A 16956-nucleotide genomic window follows, 5' to 3' on the forward strand; every position below is an offset into this window, starting at 1 on the left:
AGATACATAAAAAGAACTAAAATAATAGGTACGTGCGTACATTACCTGTGCCCCATCCTAGCCGATGAGGCCTTTGAGAACACAAACGATAAATTATTCGTATTTGTAATCCCACTTCCTAGCCCAGTACTGACAACTGATTCTCAATAAGTGTTCTGTTAAATGAAGGTGACTAAGAGAAAAGAGAGTATACAAAAATAAATCACAAAAAAGATAAAAGACTTCCTTGTCACATTCCTTCATCATGGCTCTGGTCCTCAAATAAAATAAACTTGGCAGCACCATGCCCTTTATTACATGGAAAATTACTTACATGCAGCAGCAACACAGCAGCAAGAAAAGACTGTCCTTGACAGTACCCAATGTCTTCGTCATAGACAGAGTAGGCCTAGAGAAAAGATGAAAAGAAAGAAGAATCATAAACATTCATGGAGTTTAACCTAAGTGCTAGCTCACATCAAGCTGCTGCTTGTTCTTGTCCCTGGCCTGTCCACCACAATTTCAATGATCCCTCAATTTGGATATGTGAGCCATTAGCACAGTGGGATCCCTCAAAGAGGCTGTACATTTCCTAAAGCAATTCTAGATGTACCATTATCCCCAGGTTCATCTTTAGAATCTGGAATAAAGAGATGCTCAGAGCACCTAAATTAATTTTTAAAGATCCATTATGGTTTGTGGTCAGGTAAATGAGACTGTGGGAGGCAGAAGCAAATAGTGGAAGAGGGTGGGAAGGTTCTACAGTTGATGTGGGAATTCTAATGCACCATACGGGGGAAACCTTAATGCTGCGAGAGTGCAGTACAGATCCCCTAACCTAACAGAAAAAAAAAAAAAAAATCACCCTCTCTAGCCTCTACATGTTCTCAGACACCTTCTAAACTACTCTCGCACTTTCCAGAGGCTAAAGGGTGATTCCTCCCATCTATACCACTAGGGCAAATCAGAAACATTTAGTATTGCCCTGCATTTTTAGCAGAATGGCTGGGAGAGAGCCTCTTGCCACACATGCCACACACTATCACGAAATGTTCTGCCTATTTACCATCTTCAACATCATTCTAACCAGGCTGCTAGTACAGAGCCAGTGGCCCATTCACAGGAAACATAGTATCCCTAGAGAAGCAGCTATCATACCATTCAACTTAATATTCACCTTAGTCTTTATAGGAAAGGAAATAAGGTTGTATGCTTAATACTTCAAACTGCTGAGACTACAATTTTTTTTAAAAAAAATACCCTGTTCAAGTTTTTAAGAGGTTCAATCAATTACAGTAGGTGGACCATGCTGATCAGACTATAGTATAGGAATTAGTAAGGTTTTGCTGTAAAAGTCCAAATAGTAAATATTTTAGGCTTTGAGGGACACTTACATATCTGTTGTATATTGTTTTTCTTTTCTTAAACAACCCCTTACAATACAAAAACCATTTGTGGCTTTTGTGGATTAAGGGTAGTACAAAGTCAGACAGCGTAGGCTATAGTTTCCTGATCCCTGATTTAGAACAACAAAAACAAAAATCATTCAGATGCTCCTACATTTATTTTTAAAAGACAAACACCCCAACTGTGCTGTTTAAATCCTGGACATGTATCCCATTCCATGTATCCCACCTATCTGTTGTGCTTCATTAAAGTGAGGGGAATCTCCATTTAATGCACTATGATTTTGTGAGTATAAAAATACTCTCTGGGGCTTCCCTGGTGGCACAGTGGTTGAGAGTCTGCCTGCAGATGCAGGGGACATGGGTTCGTGCCCCGGTCCGGCAAGATCCCACATGCCACAGAGTGGCTAGGCCCGTGAGCCATGGCTGCTGAGTCTGTGCATCGGAGCCTGTGCTCCGCAACGGGAGAGGCCACAACAGTGAGAGGTCCGCGTACCGCAAAAAAAAAAAAAAAAAAAGAAAACCAAAACTCTCTGTCCAGGGCAATGGTTATCAAAGATAAATAGGAATGGTTACCATAGGGAGAGTAAGTGGGGTATCTCCCATATGCCAAGGTAGTCAGAGTACAGGGACTAGAACTCTTTTTTTACTTAAAAAAACTTTATTGAAATATAGCTTATATTCAGTGAAAGGCATACCTTTTAATTTCACAATTCCTTTGAGTCATTTATGTAACCCCGTCATTATAGAATATTTCCATCATTCTAGAACGTTCCTCATGCCTCTTTGCAGTCAAACCACCTCCACCCCAGGCCACCAGTAATCTGATTGTTTTCACAATCTATTATTAGCTTTGCTTTTTTTTTTTTTGCAGTACGCGGGCCTCTCACTGCTGTGGCCTCTCCCATTGCAGAGCACAGGCTCTGGACGCGCAGGCTCAGCGGCCATGGCTCATGGGCCCAGCCGCTGCGCGGCATGTGGGATCTTCCCGGACCGGGGCACGAACCCGTATCCCCTGCATCGACAGGCGGACTCTCAACCACTGCGCCACCAGGGAAGCCCCAGCTTTGCATTTTTTAAAGAATTTCATATAAGTGGATTAACATAATATATACTCTTTGGTGTCTGGCCTCTTTCACTCAGCATAATGTTTCTGAGATTCTTCCATGTTGTTGCATGCATCAGTAGTTCATCCCTTTTAATCAGTGGGTAGTATTCCACTGTATGAACATACCACAATTGGTCTATCCATTCTCCCACTGATAAACATTTGGGTTTTTTCCCAGTTTGGAGCTAGTACAAATAAAGCTGGTTTGTATACACAAGGCTTTTTGTGTACATAGGTTTTCATTTCCCTTGGGTAAATACCGAGGAGTGGGGGTTCACGGTTCAAACGATAGGGGTATGTTTAACTTTATAAGATACTGCCAAACTATTTTGCAAGGTGGTTGTTCAATTATTGCATCCACACCAGCAAAATATAAGAGTATTCACTGCTTCAGATCCTTGTCAATACTTGACATTGCCAGTCTTTTTCCTTTTATTAATTCCTGTGGTTTTGACTTAAATTTCTCTGATGGCTAATGACATAGAGCATATTATCATGTGCTTTAAGGCAACTGATACATATTCTTTTGTGATTATCTCGTCAAGTTCTTGCTCATTTGTTTAATTGGGCTGTTCATCTTATTATTGCTGATTCATGGGAGTTCTTTATACGTTCTGTTGACAAGATCATTGTCTGACATATGTATTACCAATATTTTCTCTCAGTGTGTGACCTGCCTTCTCATGCTCTTAATGGTGTCTTTTGAAGTACTATTGTTATCTTTTAACCTTCTTCTGCCAATGTTGATACTATGACACTCTCTTCTAATAAGAGACGAATTATATCATGGAATCATTAGCTAAAGAATTTAAAAGAAGCTTTTCTTCATTATAACCAGTTTCCAGAGCTCAGCTTAATTTTAGAAACTGAAAGATGGATTAGCATCCTTTTATTTATTTAATTTTCTTTTATTTATATAGTTATGAGTCCTTATTTGTACTTTTATCCAGAGCTCAAGGGTGTGTGTGTGTGTGTGTGTGTGTGTGTGTGAGTTAGGGTGGAGGGAGAGTTACAGAGAGAAAAGAGAAGGAAAAAATAACAAAGAAAGAGGGGAAAGGTTCTAATACTATCCCTATTTAGTGCATTCCTGATGGTACTCCATCACTTCCTTTTCCATGAACAAGGAACTCTGAGATCTGTTGATAAGATATATTTGCAAGGTTTCCCTTCCCCATAAAAGATGTCTAAGTTGAGGATTCCTTAAAACTGGGGATCTCTGAAGTCAATCATGCTTCATCAACCCTGACAAAACTTTGACAAATGTTTGATCCATCTTTATATATTTCATGTTTACTGAGAAGTGTGCTATTTATATGCTCGTTTGTGTTACAAGAGAAGTCCAATATAAAATGAAGGTCCACAACACACCAAAGAAGGTATGAACTCAATGACCTCACAAACTATTCTCTAACTGGAGAGCTGAGAATAAAAGTTCAAATCAGCAATGTACTGATCTTACTTTCTAATTGTGTTATGGCTTTGGATTAGGTTAGCAACAAAAATGACTTTTCAGAGGCCACCTACCAAATTTGATTTTATGATTCACAGTTTGAAAAACACAATGCTCTAGCAAGTTCTTTCCCTTGGAGTTCTTCTAAGCACTGTTTGGCTTTATTCTAAGCCTTCTGTGAGTTGAACCAAATCCTTTCCCTCTATCTGAAACTTGCCTCTCTTTGCACCATACCTCTCTCCACTCCTCATTTTAACTGCTTTTCTGGCCAGACGCCTGCTTTCAGACTGACTTTCAAAAACCATCTGAGTACCACTTCTATAATGGAGAAGTAATTCCTACTGGACCAACCTTCCCCCCCGGTAACAAATTTAAACTATTTCGAGACAAATATATAAAACAACTATCTGAAGGCACTGAACAAAAAAGCAGGAAGAAACTGGAGGGGAAAATAAACTTGGATGAAGGGAATGACACGGTAAAATTCTCATTCTTTATGGCTTTTGCTGGAGGTCATGCACCAGTGTGGATGGCTAAAACTTGGATATAAAACTGTAGACTTATTCGTTTGAAGAACCAGGGAACAGATTGGGGTGACCGTAACATTTAGAAAGCGAGAGTGGAAACACTAGAAAAAAAGAATAACAGAAGAGAAGCCTTTACTACACTTAGTGTAAAAGTATTTACAATATCCAAGACAAGGTAAAACTGATACATATATAGACAAATAATTAATAGAACAGAATAAAAAGTCTAGAAGTAGAGCCACACTCATACAGTCATTTAATTTCAACAAAGTTACCAAGATAATACATTGAGGAAAGGAAAAATTTTTATATATGTAAAAACTTAAATATGTAAAAATTGTTTCAACAAATGTGCTCAAACAATTGGATATCCATATGGGGGAAATAAATGAACCTTGATCCCTACTTCACTTCATATGGAAAAATTAATTCTAAATGTACTATGCTCCTAAACATAAAACTAAAACTATAAAGCTACTCAGTGAAAACACAGAACATCTTTGTAACTTAGTAAATGCAAAGGTTTCTTAGCCAGGGCACAGACACATTAACTATTAAAAAATAAACTGATACAGTAGACATCATCAAAATTTAGAAACCTCCACTGATAAAAGGACACCATTAAGAAAATAAATAGGTAAACCACAGACTGGGAAAATATTTGCAAATATATCTAAACAAAGTCTTGAATCAGAATATATAAAGAACTCCTACAACTCAATGTCAAACAACCTAAGTTAAAAATGGAAAGAAGATATGAAAAGACACTTTACAAAGAAATATCTATGAATGGGCAATGGGAAGTGGCCAAGTGTAGAGGAGATGAAAACAGTGGATTAGGAGGATGTGGAACTCACCTCTCCCCATGAACACATCAAAAATACATCCACTTGTGGAACAACTGTCACTGACAACTAACTGGACACTGGCAGAAAGACTCCTGTACAACCAAGACTGTAAGAAAGATCCACAAAGAATTGAGTAGGAAGGGAAGAGAAGTGATCAGATTGAGACCTGTACCACTAAGAGGAGACTCAGAGGAAAAGGGAGATTACATGAGCAGAGATCCTCCCTGGAGAGTGAGTGATGTGAGCCACATACTGGGTGCCACAGCCTTGGGGACCAACACAGGAAAGACAAGCTCCTTGGCTGGTTGGAGGGCCAATGGGACTAACAGGAGGGCTGTGAAAAGACTGGACTTCACTTGTAAGAAGCATGAACACGCTCGCTCCTGAAGCAGGACAGAGAGGGTGGTTTGTAAACTGCATGGGTGGCTGGCCACCTTCCTGTGACCACTCCAGTGTGTGCCCCCATTTGAACCAAATGAACACTCTAGCCCTGCTTTCTTCACAACACAGCTCCACCCTGGGGTGAGGGCTGCCATGGTTGAGGAGGAAGCTTGGCTGTGACACACAGAGATGGCTCAGACCCAAAGCATCATCTGAGCAGGCAGAGGGAACCATTATTTACACAGGCAGTGTGCCAGAAGCAGTCTGGGTCTCAGACCCCAATTGGACTGCCACAGCCCAAGCCCTGACCTACCCCAAATGCCCACACCAGCACCTCTTGCTCAAACACCATCCCTCTGGGGAGAGGGTGCCAGTGCTGGGAAGGGAGAGAGCACATACTGTTCAATTTCATTTGTCTCCAGGTATTTTAAAATTTCCTCTCTGATTTCTTCAGTACCAATTGGTTGTTGGGTAGCATACTGTTTAGCCTCCACATATTTGTGTTTTTTGCAGTTTTTTTCCTGTAGTTAATTTCTAGTCTCATATCATTGTGGTCAGAAAAGATGCTTGATATGATTTTAATCTGCTTAAATTTATTAAGACTTGCTTTGTGGCCTAGTATGTGATCTATCCGGGTTAATTTTCCATCTGCACTATCAATTTCTCCATTTATGTTTGTTAATACTGGCCTTATGTATTTAGGCCTTCCTGTGTTGGGTGCATATATATTTATAATTGTTATATCTTCTTCTTGGACTGATCCCTTTATCATTAAATAATGTCCTTCTTTGTCTCTTGTTACAGTCTTTGTTTTAAACTATATTTTGTCTGATATAAGTATTGCTAGCCCAGCTTTCTTTTTTTATTTCCATTTTTATGAAATATCTTTTTCCATCCTATCACTTTCACCATCTGTGTCTTTAGATACAAAGTGAGTCTCTTATAGGCAGCATATATGAATCTTACTGTTTTTAAATCCATTCCACCACTCTATGTCTTTTGATTGGAGCATTTAGTCCATTTACCTTTAAAGCAGTTTTTGATGGGTATGTACATATTGCTATTTTGTTAACTATTTTCTGGTTGTTTTGCAGTTCTTTTTTGTTCCTTTTTCTTCTTTTGCTCTCTTCCTTATTGATTTGATTACTATTTTTAGTGTTATGCTTAGATTCCTTTCTCTTTTTTTCATGTGTATCTATTATAGATTTTTGGTTTGCAGTTACCATGAGATTCATATATAACAACCTATATGTATATATGATAAGCTGATGATCACTTAAGGTAGAATGCATTTTTACTCACCCGTCCCCAACTTTATTGTTTTTGACATGATATTTTACATTTTTTGTTTTGTGTAACCCTTAACTACTTACTGTGGATATAGATGACTTTACTATTTTTTTCTTTTAACTTTTGTACTAGCTTTACAAGTGGATGATTTACTACCTTTATTGTATGTTTATCTTTATTGATGAGATTTTTCCTTTTGTAATTTTTGTATTTAAATTTATGATCTTTTCTGGTTAGTGAGTTCCCCTTAGCATTTCCTGTATAGCTCATTTAGTGGTGCTCAACTTTTTTAGTTTTTGCTTGTCTGTAAAACTGATTTTCTCTCTTTCAAATCTGAATGATAACCTTGTTGGGCAGAGTATTTTTTTCTTGTAGATTTTATTCTTTAATCACTTTGAATATATCGTGCCACTTCCTTCTGGCCTGAAAGTTTTTGCTGAAAAGTCAGCTGATAGCCTTATGTATGGGTTCCCTTGTACATAACTTGTTGCTTCTCTCTTGATGCTTTTAAGATTCTCTATCTTTAATTTCTGACATTTTAATTTTAATGTGGACCTCTTTGGGTCCATCTGGTTTGGGACTCTCTATGCTTCCTGGACCTAGATGTCTGTTTGCTTTCATGGGTTATGGACATTTTCAGCTATTATGTCTTCAAAAAAATTCTCTAACCCCTTGCTCTCTTCTCTCTCTGGGACCCCTATAATATGAATGTTAGGTTGTCCCATAGGTCTCCTAAACTATCCTCATTTTTAAAAATTCTTTTTCCTCTTTTCTGTTCAGCTTAGGTTATTTCTACTACTTTGTCTTCAGTTCGCTGATCTATTCCTTTGTATCATCTGATCTACTGTTGATTTCTCCTACTGTATTTATTTGTTCAGCTATTTGGTTCTTCTTTATATTTTCTAACTCTTAAAATTTTCACTGTGTTCACCCATTCTTCTCCTGAGTTTGTTGAATATCTTGAACTTTTTATTGGGTAGATTGCTTACCTCCTCCTTGTTTAGTTCTTTTGCTGAGGTTTTGCCGTGTTCCTTCATTTGGAACATATTCCTCTACCTCCTAATTTTGCCTAATTCTCTGTGTTTATTTCTGTGTATTAGGCAGGTCAGTTATGTTTCCCAGTATTTGAGAAGTGGCTTTAGGTAGGAGCTGTCTTATGGGGCACAGCAGCACACTCCCTTCTGGTCACCAGAACTTTATGCTCTAGGGGTATCCCCTATGTGGGACCCTTCTGTTGTGGCAGGGTGCACTGGTAGTCAAGGCTGGCCCCTGACCTGGTTGGCTGCCAGGACCTCCGCATGTGGAGGCTGCCAGCTGGTGGTGGGTGGGGCCAGGTCCTAGCAGGGACCTGCAATTTACTTTAAAGTATTAAAATACTTTAAAGTGTTAAAATGGATTAATTACTTGAATATAAGGGTAGATGGACAGAGACATATGTGATGAAAAAGTAACAAAATATTATAGAATCTAGGTGACAGGTTTATGGATGTTCACTGTACAAGTCTTAGAGTTTTTCTGTGTATTTGAAAATTTTTTGTATCTTTTGGGGGAAAAAAATCTGTGTCTGTATTCTGTCTCTTCTCTCTGATCTGGACTATAGACTACTCTTCTGGCTGGGGTCCCAAGAGAGCTTTATATATTCATTCAGCAAGTCACTATTTACTGAGCACCTATTATATAATCAAACATTGTGCTGAGGTAGACACCAAGATGAAAAGATATGGTCTATACTCCTCAGCTCAGAGTCTTGCACAAGAGTTCAGCATGTACAATGAAAAAGTACACAGTGAGATAAGTTCTATAGTTATGTGGAAGATCAGAGGGAAAGGGTGGGTAACCAGGTCATAATGCCAGGAATAGAGACAAAGGCAAGGGAGGCATCTCAGACAAGATGATACTGTCTTAATCTTAAAGAAGAGGATGTGACCAGAATTGCTGCAAGCCTGGCCTCACATTCTTGAAGGAAGAATACAGAGATGCTTCAGGTATGCTGCAGGGAAAAGGTATGTACAAAGGCAGACAGTGCCAGACACTGTGATAAGTGCTTTTCTACATTCTCAATTAATCCTCACAAAGCCTATGAGATAAGAAAAGTGACATTTAGAGAGGGTAATTAACTTGGGCAAGGTCACATAGCTAGAGCCAGAATTTGAACCCAAATCTTTTCAAATACAGAGCCTGTACACTTAATACCTTTACTACACCACTGCTATAGATTGTGTTTTCCCAAAATGAAGGAGGGCCTATTTTCTGATTTGCCTTGGGGGTCAAGAGAGATAGGAAATAAGATTCCACACTCTCAAAAGAAATGACAATCTGACCAAGGGCAGCTTAATATTTTTCAATCCATAACTCATGGGTTTAGGGAAGGAGAACTTTCAATTTCTTTATGTAATATGCATGTTTATTAACATACTGACTACAGGTAAAACTTAGACATGTAAACAGAGATAGCTGTTAAAGCTTAATCATGTTGGTGTTAACATTTATATATAATGTAAGTTCTCCTTATTGAAATTAATATGGAAAACACTTAACTTTTTTTATCTTGTGAATAACTGTTATGCATCGATAGGGATGCTAACTTTGAAAATAATTTTCCACAGGGTAGTGGGACTTTGTTTGCCAGCCCAAAATATACAATAACCACTACTGCTCTTGAATGACCTTAAAATCATTAAGCAATGTTTTTAGTCTTACAGCTAGATTGTCTAAAGACTTATCTACAACCTTATTTCTCCCAAAACACTCTCACACACAAACCTTTATCAGATTGGTACAGGAAATACAGAATGCTGTTTCTCTTTTGTCCCAGAAATAGGCAACATACAGTACTATTTTATCAGACAATCACACTTGAAGATGAAGGAAGGTCAGACTCACAGGAAGAATGAAAAGGAAATTAGAAGATGTTCTCTAACAAGATAGAAAGGCTGCTATGTGGGCATGCAAGAAGGGATTAAACTTCTCAAACAGATTCCCATTTAGCTTCTTGGTACCGCTAAAGTACTGCTGTGTTTGCTGATTTACCGGCTATCATAGACAGTAGTTAAGTTCACCAGTTTTAACCATGATAACATTTCCTGTTTCTCCAAACACTAACCTAAATATTGAGCTGTCACACAATTGAACATAGCTCTAAGGACAATACTGAGAACAGGAAATATTAACTCAGATCTCCTCACTTTAACAGGAGCTTGACATTTATGTAAAACAATTTGCCATTTATTAGTTAGACAAACTGTTTCATCTATCAGTACAATGAACTTCGGCCAACATGAGGTCAAAACGAACAAACAAACAAACAAACAAATCAGCCTTTGGATTATTGCTCAGTAGCCCTTAAGTGAGTATGTTAGGGAGAAACAACCAAATATAAAATATGTGGAATAAACTCATTTACAAACTGAAAAGAGACCTGTTCTCACAAACTGAGAGACAAAAAAAGAGATACCCAAGAAAGACTATTTTAAAGTAATGCCACAATAAGCTAAACGAAAAGAGATCACAGGGTGACAAGAATCATTAAAACACATGGTTGTCTAAAAGAGATTAGGATAACATTTAAAGAAAAGATTATTTAATACAGCACAAGAATACAAGTGGCTTTTCAAATAACTTTTAGCATTAATTTTTCTAATTGTTAACTAGCCAGTAACATTTATTTATCAATAACTACTATCTATTTTTTCAGATATTTATATATATAGTAATTTATTTAACCCTTAAAACAACCTCTGAGGTAAGTACTCTTAATATCCCCATTTTATAGACGAAGAAACTGAGGCAAACGAAAAGTAAACAACTTGTGCCAGGTCACCCAGTTAGTAAGCAGCAGGCCAGAATTCAAACTCAGGCAGCTCCAGAGCTCAAGGCCTTAGCTACTGTCACTATACAGTCTCTAGATCTTAATGATTGTTGACATATGTGGCAGAGTTTAGGTGAGCAACAATAAAACCTAAGGATAAAACATAAATTTTTCTTTTTGCTATGTATTCAATAAATATTCACAAACTAAACAGAGAGAGAGAGCTTTCATTCAAGAATGCAGAGGAATGATAATCACAAAGTTTAGCACAGTGGTTGACTCGGGTGATGGAACACTGAATCTGAGAGGAGCACCTGGAGTATTCAAAGATATTGGTAATAATATATTTCCTAAGTTGTATGTACAAGGATGTTTCTCCTATTATTGACTTTTAAAACTCATAAATACAAATTATGTTTACTCATTTGAATGTATGATATATTTTATAATTTTAAAAATTTAATTAAAGTTTTAAAAAAGTACTTATTAGTAACATTCCATTCAATGGTTTGTGTTAAGATTTCAATTTGGGTGACATCTCTAGAATATAAATATATGAAAGACACACACTGAGCTTCACTGGGGTTCAATATAATGATTAAAATAGTGAAATAGACAACCAATGAAAAGTTCTCTTCTTGAAGAAAACTGTATATAGGTACAGTAGATTCTCATTACTTACAGTAGATATGTTCTATGAAGTTTCTGCAAACACTGAATTAGCAGATACTCAACCACTGTCCATAGGGGATAGAGTGTGTTAGGCTTCTGCAAGTCTCTGGTCACATTTTCAGCAACTGATCAATACATAACCTTGTGTTACGTGTGTTTCTATTTAAATGCACCTTATTTAATATTTATTGTTGACTCATTAATACAGAAATCACTGTCAACAGTGCTGTCACGCAGGCCTGAACGAAATTCATCTAACACATGTATTTCCTCCCTAAGGCACATCACATCCTTCCTGTGCTCAGCAACACTAGACACTTAGCATGACACTTGGGGGACATTTTAAACAGCAAAATCACCTAAAGCACAAAAACGTGGCACTAACTATACCACAAAAAGACACTTGGGGGCTTCCCTGGTGGTGCAGTGGTTGAGAGTCCACCTGCCGATGCAGGGGACATGGGTTTGTGCCCCGGTCTGGGAAGATCCCACATGCCGCGGAGCGGCTGGGCCTGTGAGCCATGGCCGCTGAGCCTGTGTGTCCGAAGCCTGTGCTCCGCAACGGGAGAGGCCACAACAGTGAGAGACCCGCGTACCGCAAAAAAAAAAAAAAAAAAAAAAAGACACTTTGGTATAGTATTACAGTTGAAACAAGAAGGCAGAACAGTACCCAGTTTCATCTAAACTTGGAACATATGCATCAGGCAACTCAAACTTTCCACACTGCACATGGGCACATCAGTGAATGACCACAAAAGAACCAAGAGTATTGATTTGGGGGTTACAAATAAACCTTAGCAAGTAGATAAATCTGCAAATATGGAATCTATGAATAATGAGGATTGACTTTGTGTGTGTGTGTGTGTATCTGCTTAGAACAATATCTGCATCTATCCATGTCTACATATCTTCTTGAAGATATATATCTTTTTGGATACACACACACACACACACACTCATATCCAGAATTAAGCTGAAATCATTTATTTCTGAATTAGTCTACAAAAAGCAAATTAATACAAAGCTTTTTTTTTTTTTTTTTTTTTTGCGGTACATGGGCCTCTCACTGTTGTGGCCTCTCCCGTTGCAGAGCACAGGCTCTGGACGCACAGGCCCAGCGGCCATGGCTCAAAGGCCCAGCTGCTCTGCGGCATGTGGGATCTTCCCGGACTGGGGCACGAACCCACGGCCCCTGCATCGTCAGGCGGACTCTCAACCACTGAGCCACCAGGAAAGCCCGATACAAAGCATTTTTAATTAATAAAGCCAAAATTGTTATTGATAAATTATTAATTTTAAGAAGGGCCACAAACATCAGAAAAAGCAAGTAAATGAAAACAATGTGAATGTATCCCCACACTACAATTTAAAGTTTTAAAATTTGGTTATAAATCAGTATTTTGATTAAAAATTTTCAGTACCCAATATCCCTTATCATATTCCTTTCACTCAAGCTTTTAGAATATTATCAATGACATTTTTTAAAAAAAATTTCTTTACCATTCAGTACCAGTAGTCCACAGTGATTAACCATTCATTTACCATTATTTTCTGTGAAAATCAGCATGCGCTTTACCATTAAAGCAATATGGTTATGAGGTTCTCAGATTAGGTGAAATCACAAAATTAGCCCCTAACTGCAATGACCAGGACAGTAACTCTAAAATAATTGACTGTTAAAAAGTTTACTTAAAAACTTTCTAATAGTGGATCTTAATGCCAAATACTTCAAATTCCAGCTCTGCCATTTATCAGAATTATTTAAATTCCCTAAGTCTCAATTCTTTGAGGCAACAAATATTTATTGAGTCTACTATGTGAAAGACTGGTCAAAGCAGTGAACAAAATGGACAAAAACATTTTGCTCTCACCATAATTCAAAAAGAGTCATGTACCACAATGTTCATTGCAGCTCTATTTACAATAGCCAGGACATGGAAGCAACCTAAGTGTCCATCGACACATGAATGGATAAAGAAGATGTGGCACATATATACAATGCAATATTACTCAGCCATAAGAAGAAACAAAATTGAGTTATTTGTAGCGAGGTGGATGGACCTAGAGACTATCATACAGAGTGAAGTAAGTCAGAAAGAGAAAAACAAATACCGTGTGCTAATGCATATATATGGAATCAAAAAAAAAAAAAGGTTCTGAAGAACCTAGGAGCAGGACAGGAATAAAGACACAGACGTAGAGAATGGACTTGAGGACATGGGGAGGGGGAAGGGTAAGCTGGGACGAAGTGAGAGAGTAGTAGCATGGACATATATACACTACCAAATGTAAAACAGGTAGTTAGTGGGAAGCAGCCGCATAGCACAGGGAGATCAGCTCGGTGCTTTGTGTCCACCTACAGGGGTGGGAGGGAGACGCAAGAGGGAGGGGATATGGAGATGTATGTATATGTATAGCTGATTCACTTTGTTATATAGCAGAAAGTAACACAACATAGTAAAGCAATTATACTCCAATAAAGATGTTAAAAAAAACCCACTTTGCTCTCATAAAGCTTATTTTCTAGTGGAAAGAGATAACAGCCTAAATAAATACCAACATACATGCAAACATACATACACATATGTTTGAAAGTAATAAGTGCACTGGCAAAAAGTAAAGCAGGGAAAGGGGCTAAGGAGTTCTGGGCTAAGAGGAGATTGCAATTTTAAGTAGGGTGGTTAGGGCAGGCCATACCGAGAAAGTAACAGTAGAGCAAGAAGTCGAGAGAGGTAAAAGAGCAAGCCACGTAGATCTCTGTTAGTAGATTGTTCCAAGCAGAGGGAACAGCCAGTGCAAGGGCTCTGATGCATGAGCAAGTCTGGTATGTATGGCCAGGGCAGAATGCATGATGAAAAGAATAGTAATACATGAAATTTACAGCCTTGTAAACCACTATAAAGACTTTGGCTTTTACAATGAATAAGACAGAAAGCCACTGGAAGCAGAAAGACCAGGTAGGTAATTATAGTTTAGACCAGGGTGGCTACAGTGGAAGTGGTGGTAAACAGTCAGGCTCTGGGTATATTTTGAAGACAGAGTCAAAAAGACATCCTAATGGATAGATGTGTGGTATTGTGACAGGCAGTCATGCACACTCTGTCGACCTTTGCATGGTGGTAAAAGAGTGTGCCATAGGTCTGGAACATTTCTACACGTGGAGATAAGGAGCCCTCACAGCTTTTGCTGGGCTTACTGCCTTGTTTGGGAATATCTTTCCCTTTTCCAGGCTTGATGTGTACTTCTTTGTTCTGCTTAAGTGTGTGTGTCATATGGCACCTAGCCAACCCCACTTTTATCTATATTTTCAGCGAGGAGGGAATGTGGTTCTTCCCTGCAGCACAAGTAGGGTTCATGCAGACCATCTCCCTGCGACAGCTGCAGGGTAAGACTTGCTCACCACAGGGGACTGACACTCGCTACTGAAGCTGATCTTGCGTGCTCTTTTCTATGAGAATAAAGCATTGTTCCTTCCAGTGCCCGTGTGAGTCGTATCTTTCTTAGTAACCCCAATACCTACAAATCGTGTGGTGGGTTGACATCCTGCAACTGCTGCCCCTGATGGTAGGTAACAGTTGTTACTTTCTTAACATGTAGTGTAAGAGAAAAAAAGGAGAGTCAAGGATGATTCAAGGTTTCCAGCTGAGCAGCTGGAGAATGGAGTTACTCCTAACTGAGGTAGAAGAGACTGATGAACCTTTATGATTTGGAATACATTTGGTTTCTGACTGGACCATTTTCAGTGCAGTGATACAGGTGAAATCCTGACTGATATAAGTTTGGGAAAGCGTTGGAGAAGAAATGGTTACAGCAAGTGTAGTCAAATCTTCTGAGGACTTTTGTGATAAAGGGGAGCAATTATCTTCATCTATAACACAAAGGTAGTAATAGAAACCACCATATAAGCTTTCTGAGAATTAAACAGAGTGCCTAGCACACAATGAAGTGCTGAACAAATGGTAGCAATGACAAGCTGACATCAAGGAGGATTACTGCGCCCTTTTCCCAAATATCCCATTTGAGCCATCTTCAGAATGAATATGAAGCTGTCTGAAAGGGGTCTTACTCACTACCAAAATTTCTTACGGATTCTTAGGTTCACTGACTTCTTGAGAATGATCAGTTTTCTACAGATGCCAAAAAATAAAACCCCACCAATTTGTTTAGAGACGTAAGTTGTACCTTTTTTTTTCCCACTCTTTGAAGCCAGATTTGCCAGTGTAAGTCTAATAAATCTTTATAAACTCTCACAAGAAAAACTCATGAAAGACAGAAAGGATAATAAAATTCATCTTTAAAACATCATTAAGCTACCATTTCATTCCTGGTATCATTAATGAGAGCAAGACAGACACACACAGGGGTGGCCTGGCATGGTATATCAGACCCTAACCAGAATAACAAGGCCATCCATGTGGAGAAGTGGTGGCCAAAAAAGGGGAATCAGTGGCTGACAGGATGAGGAGTACCTGCAGGGTGACATTCTGGCATGGGGTGTTAGAGCCTTACCATGGTAAAGTCCATTTGTGCAAGACAGAATTGACAGCAGCAATGGGAGATTGGTTACATACAGGAACGTAGATCTAATGGATAAATATTAAGGATTACGGGAGCTAGGTTTCTCATTGCCAGAGAAGGGAGTTACAAATGCAGGAACGAAGAACACTAGAATTAATCCTCTGGTGTTGGACTGAAATTGGAAGTATTCCTATGACTCCATAGTTTTCAACACATATAAACAAATAAAAAAACAAATGTGGCTTTTGCACAGCAAAGGAAACCATAAATAAGACAAAAAGACAACCCTCAGAATGGGAGAAAATATTTGCAAATGAAGCAACTGACAGGGATTAATCTCCAAAATATACAAAGAGCTCATGCAGCTCAATATCAAAAAAACAAACAAAAAATGGGCAGAAGACCTAAATAGACATTTCTCCAAAGAAGACAAACAGATGGCCAAGAGGCACATGAAAAGACGCTCAACATTACTAATCATTAGAGAAATGCAAATCAAAACTACAATGAGGTATCACCTCACACTGGTCAGAATTGCTATCATCAAAAAACCTACAAACAATAACCTACAAACAATAAATGCTGTGAAGAAAAGGGAACCCTTTTATACTATTGGTGGGAATGTAAATTCATACAGCCACAATGGAGAACATTATGGAGGTTCCTTAAAAAACTAAAAACAGAACTACCATATGACCCAGCAATCCCACTCCTGGGCATATACCTGGAGAAAACCATAATTCCAAAAGACACGTGCACCCCAGTGTTCATTGCAACACTATTTACAATAGCCAGGACATGGAAGCAACCTAAATGTCCATCAACAGAGGAATGGATAAAGAAGATGTGGTACATATATACAATGGAATATTACTCAGCTATAAGAAGGAACGCAATTGTGCCATTTGCAGAGACATGGATGGACCTAGAGACTGTCATACAGAATGAAGAAAGCCAGAAAGAGAAAAA

At 38.5% G+C, this 16956-nt stretch overlaps 1 protein-coding gene across 4 annotated transcripts in view; it reads right to left on the minus strand.

Moving 5' to 3' along the window:
- Window positions 1–16956, minus strand: part of RABGAP1L (RAB GTPase activating protein 1 like) — a 668427-nt gene that overhangs the window by 247034 nt on the left and 404437 nt on the right. For all 4 annotated transcript variants that reach the window (XR_003005040.1, XR_003005039.1, XM_024758766.1 and 1 more), the window contains exon 15: window positions 314–388. Coding sequence is in view for 2 of the 4 variants with exons in the window: in XM_024758766.1 (XP_024614534.1) it covers window positions 314–388 (75 nt within the window). In the remaining 2 variants the exon portion in view is untranslated. The remainder of the gene's footprint in view (window positions 1–313; window positions 389–16956) is intronic.

This window comes from Neophocaena asiaeorientalis, unplaced genomic scaffold (genome assembly GCF_003031525.2).
Source record: "Neophocaena asiaeorientalis asiaeorientalis breed wild unplaced genomic scaffold, Neophocaena_asiaeorientalis_V1.1 scaffold182, whole genome shotgun sequence".
Classification (NCBI taxonomy): domain Eukaryota; kingdom Metazoa; phylum Chordata; class Mammalia; order Artiodactyla; family Phocoenidae; genus Neophocaena; species Neophocaena asiaeorientalis.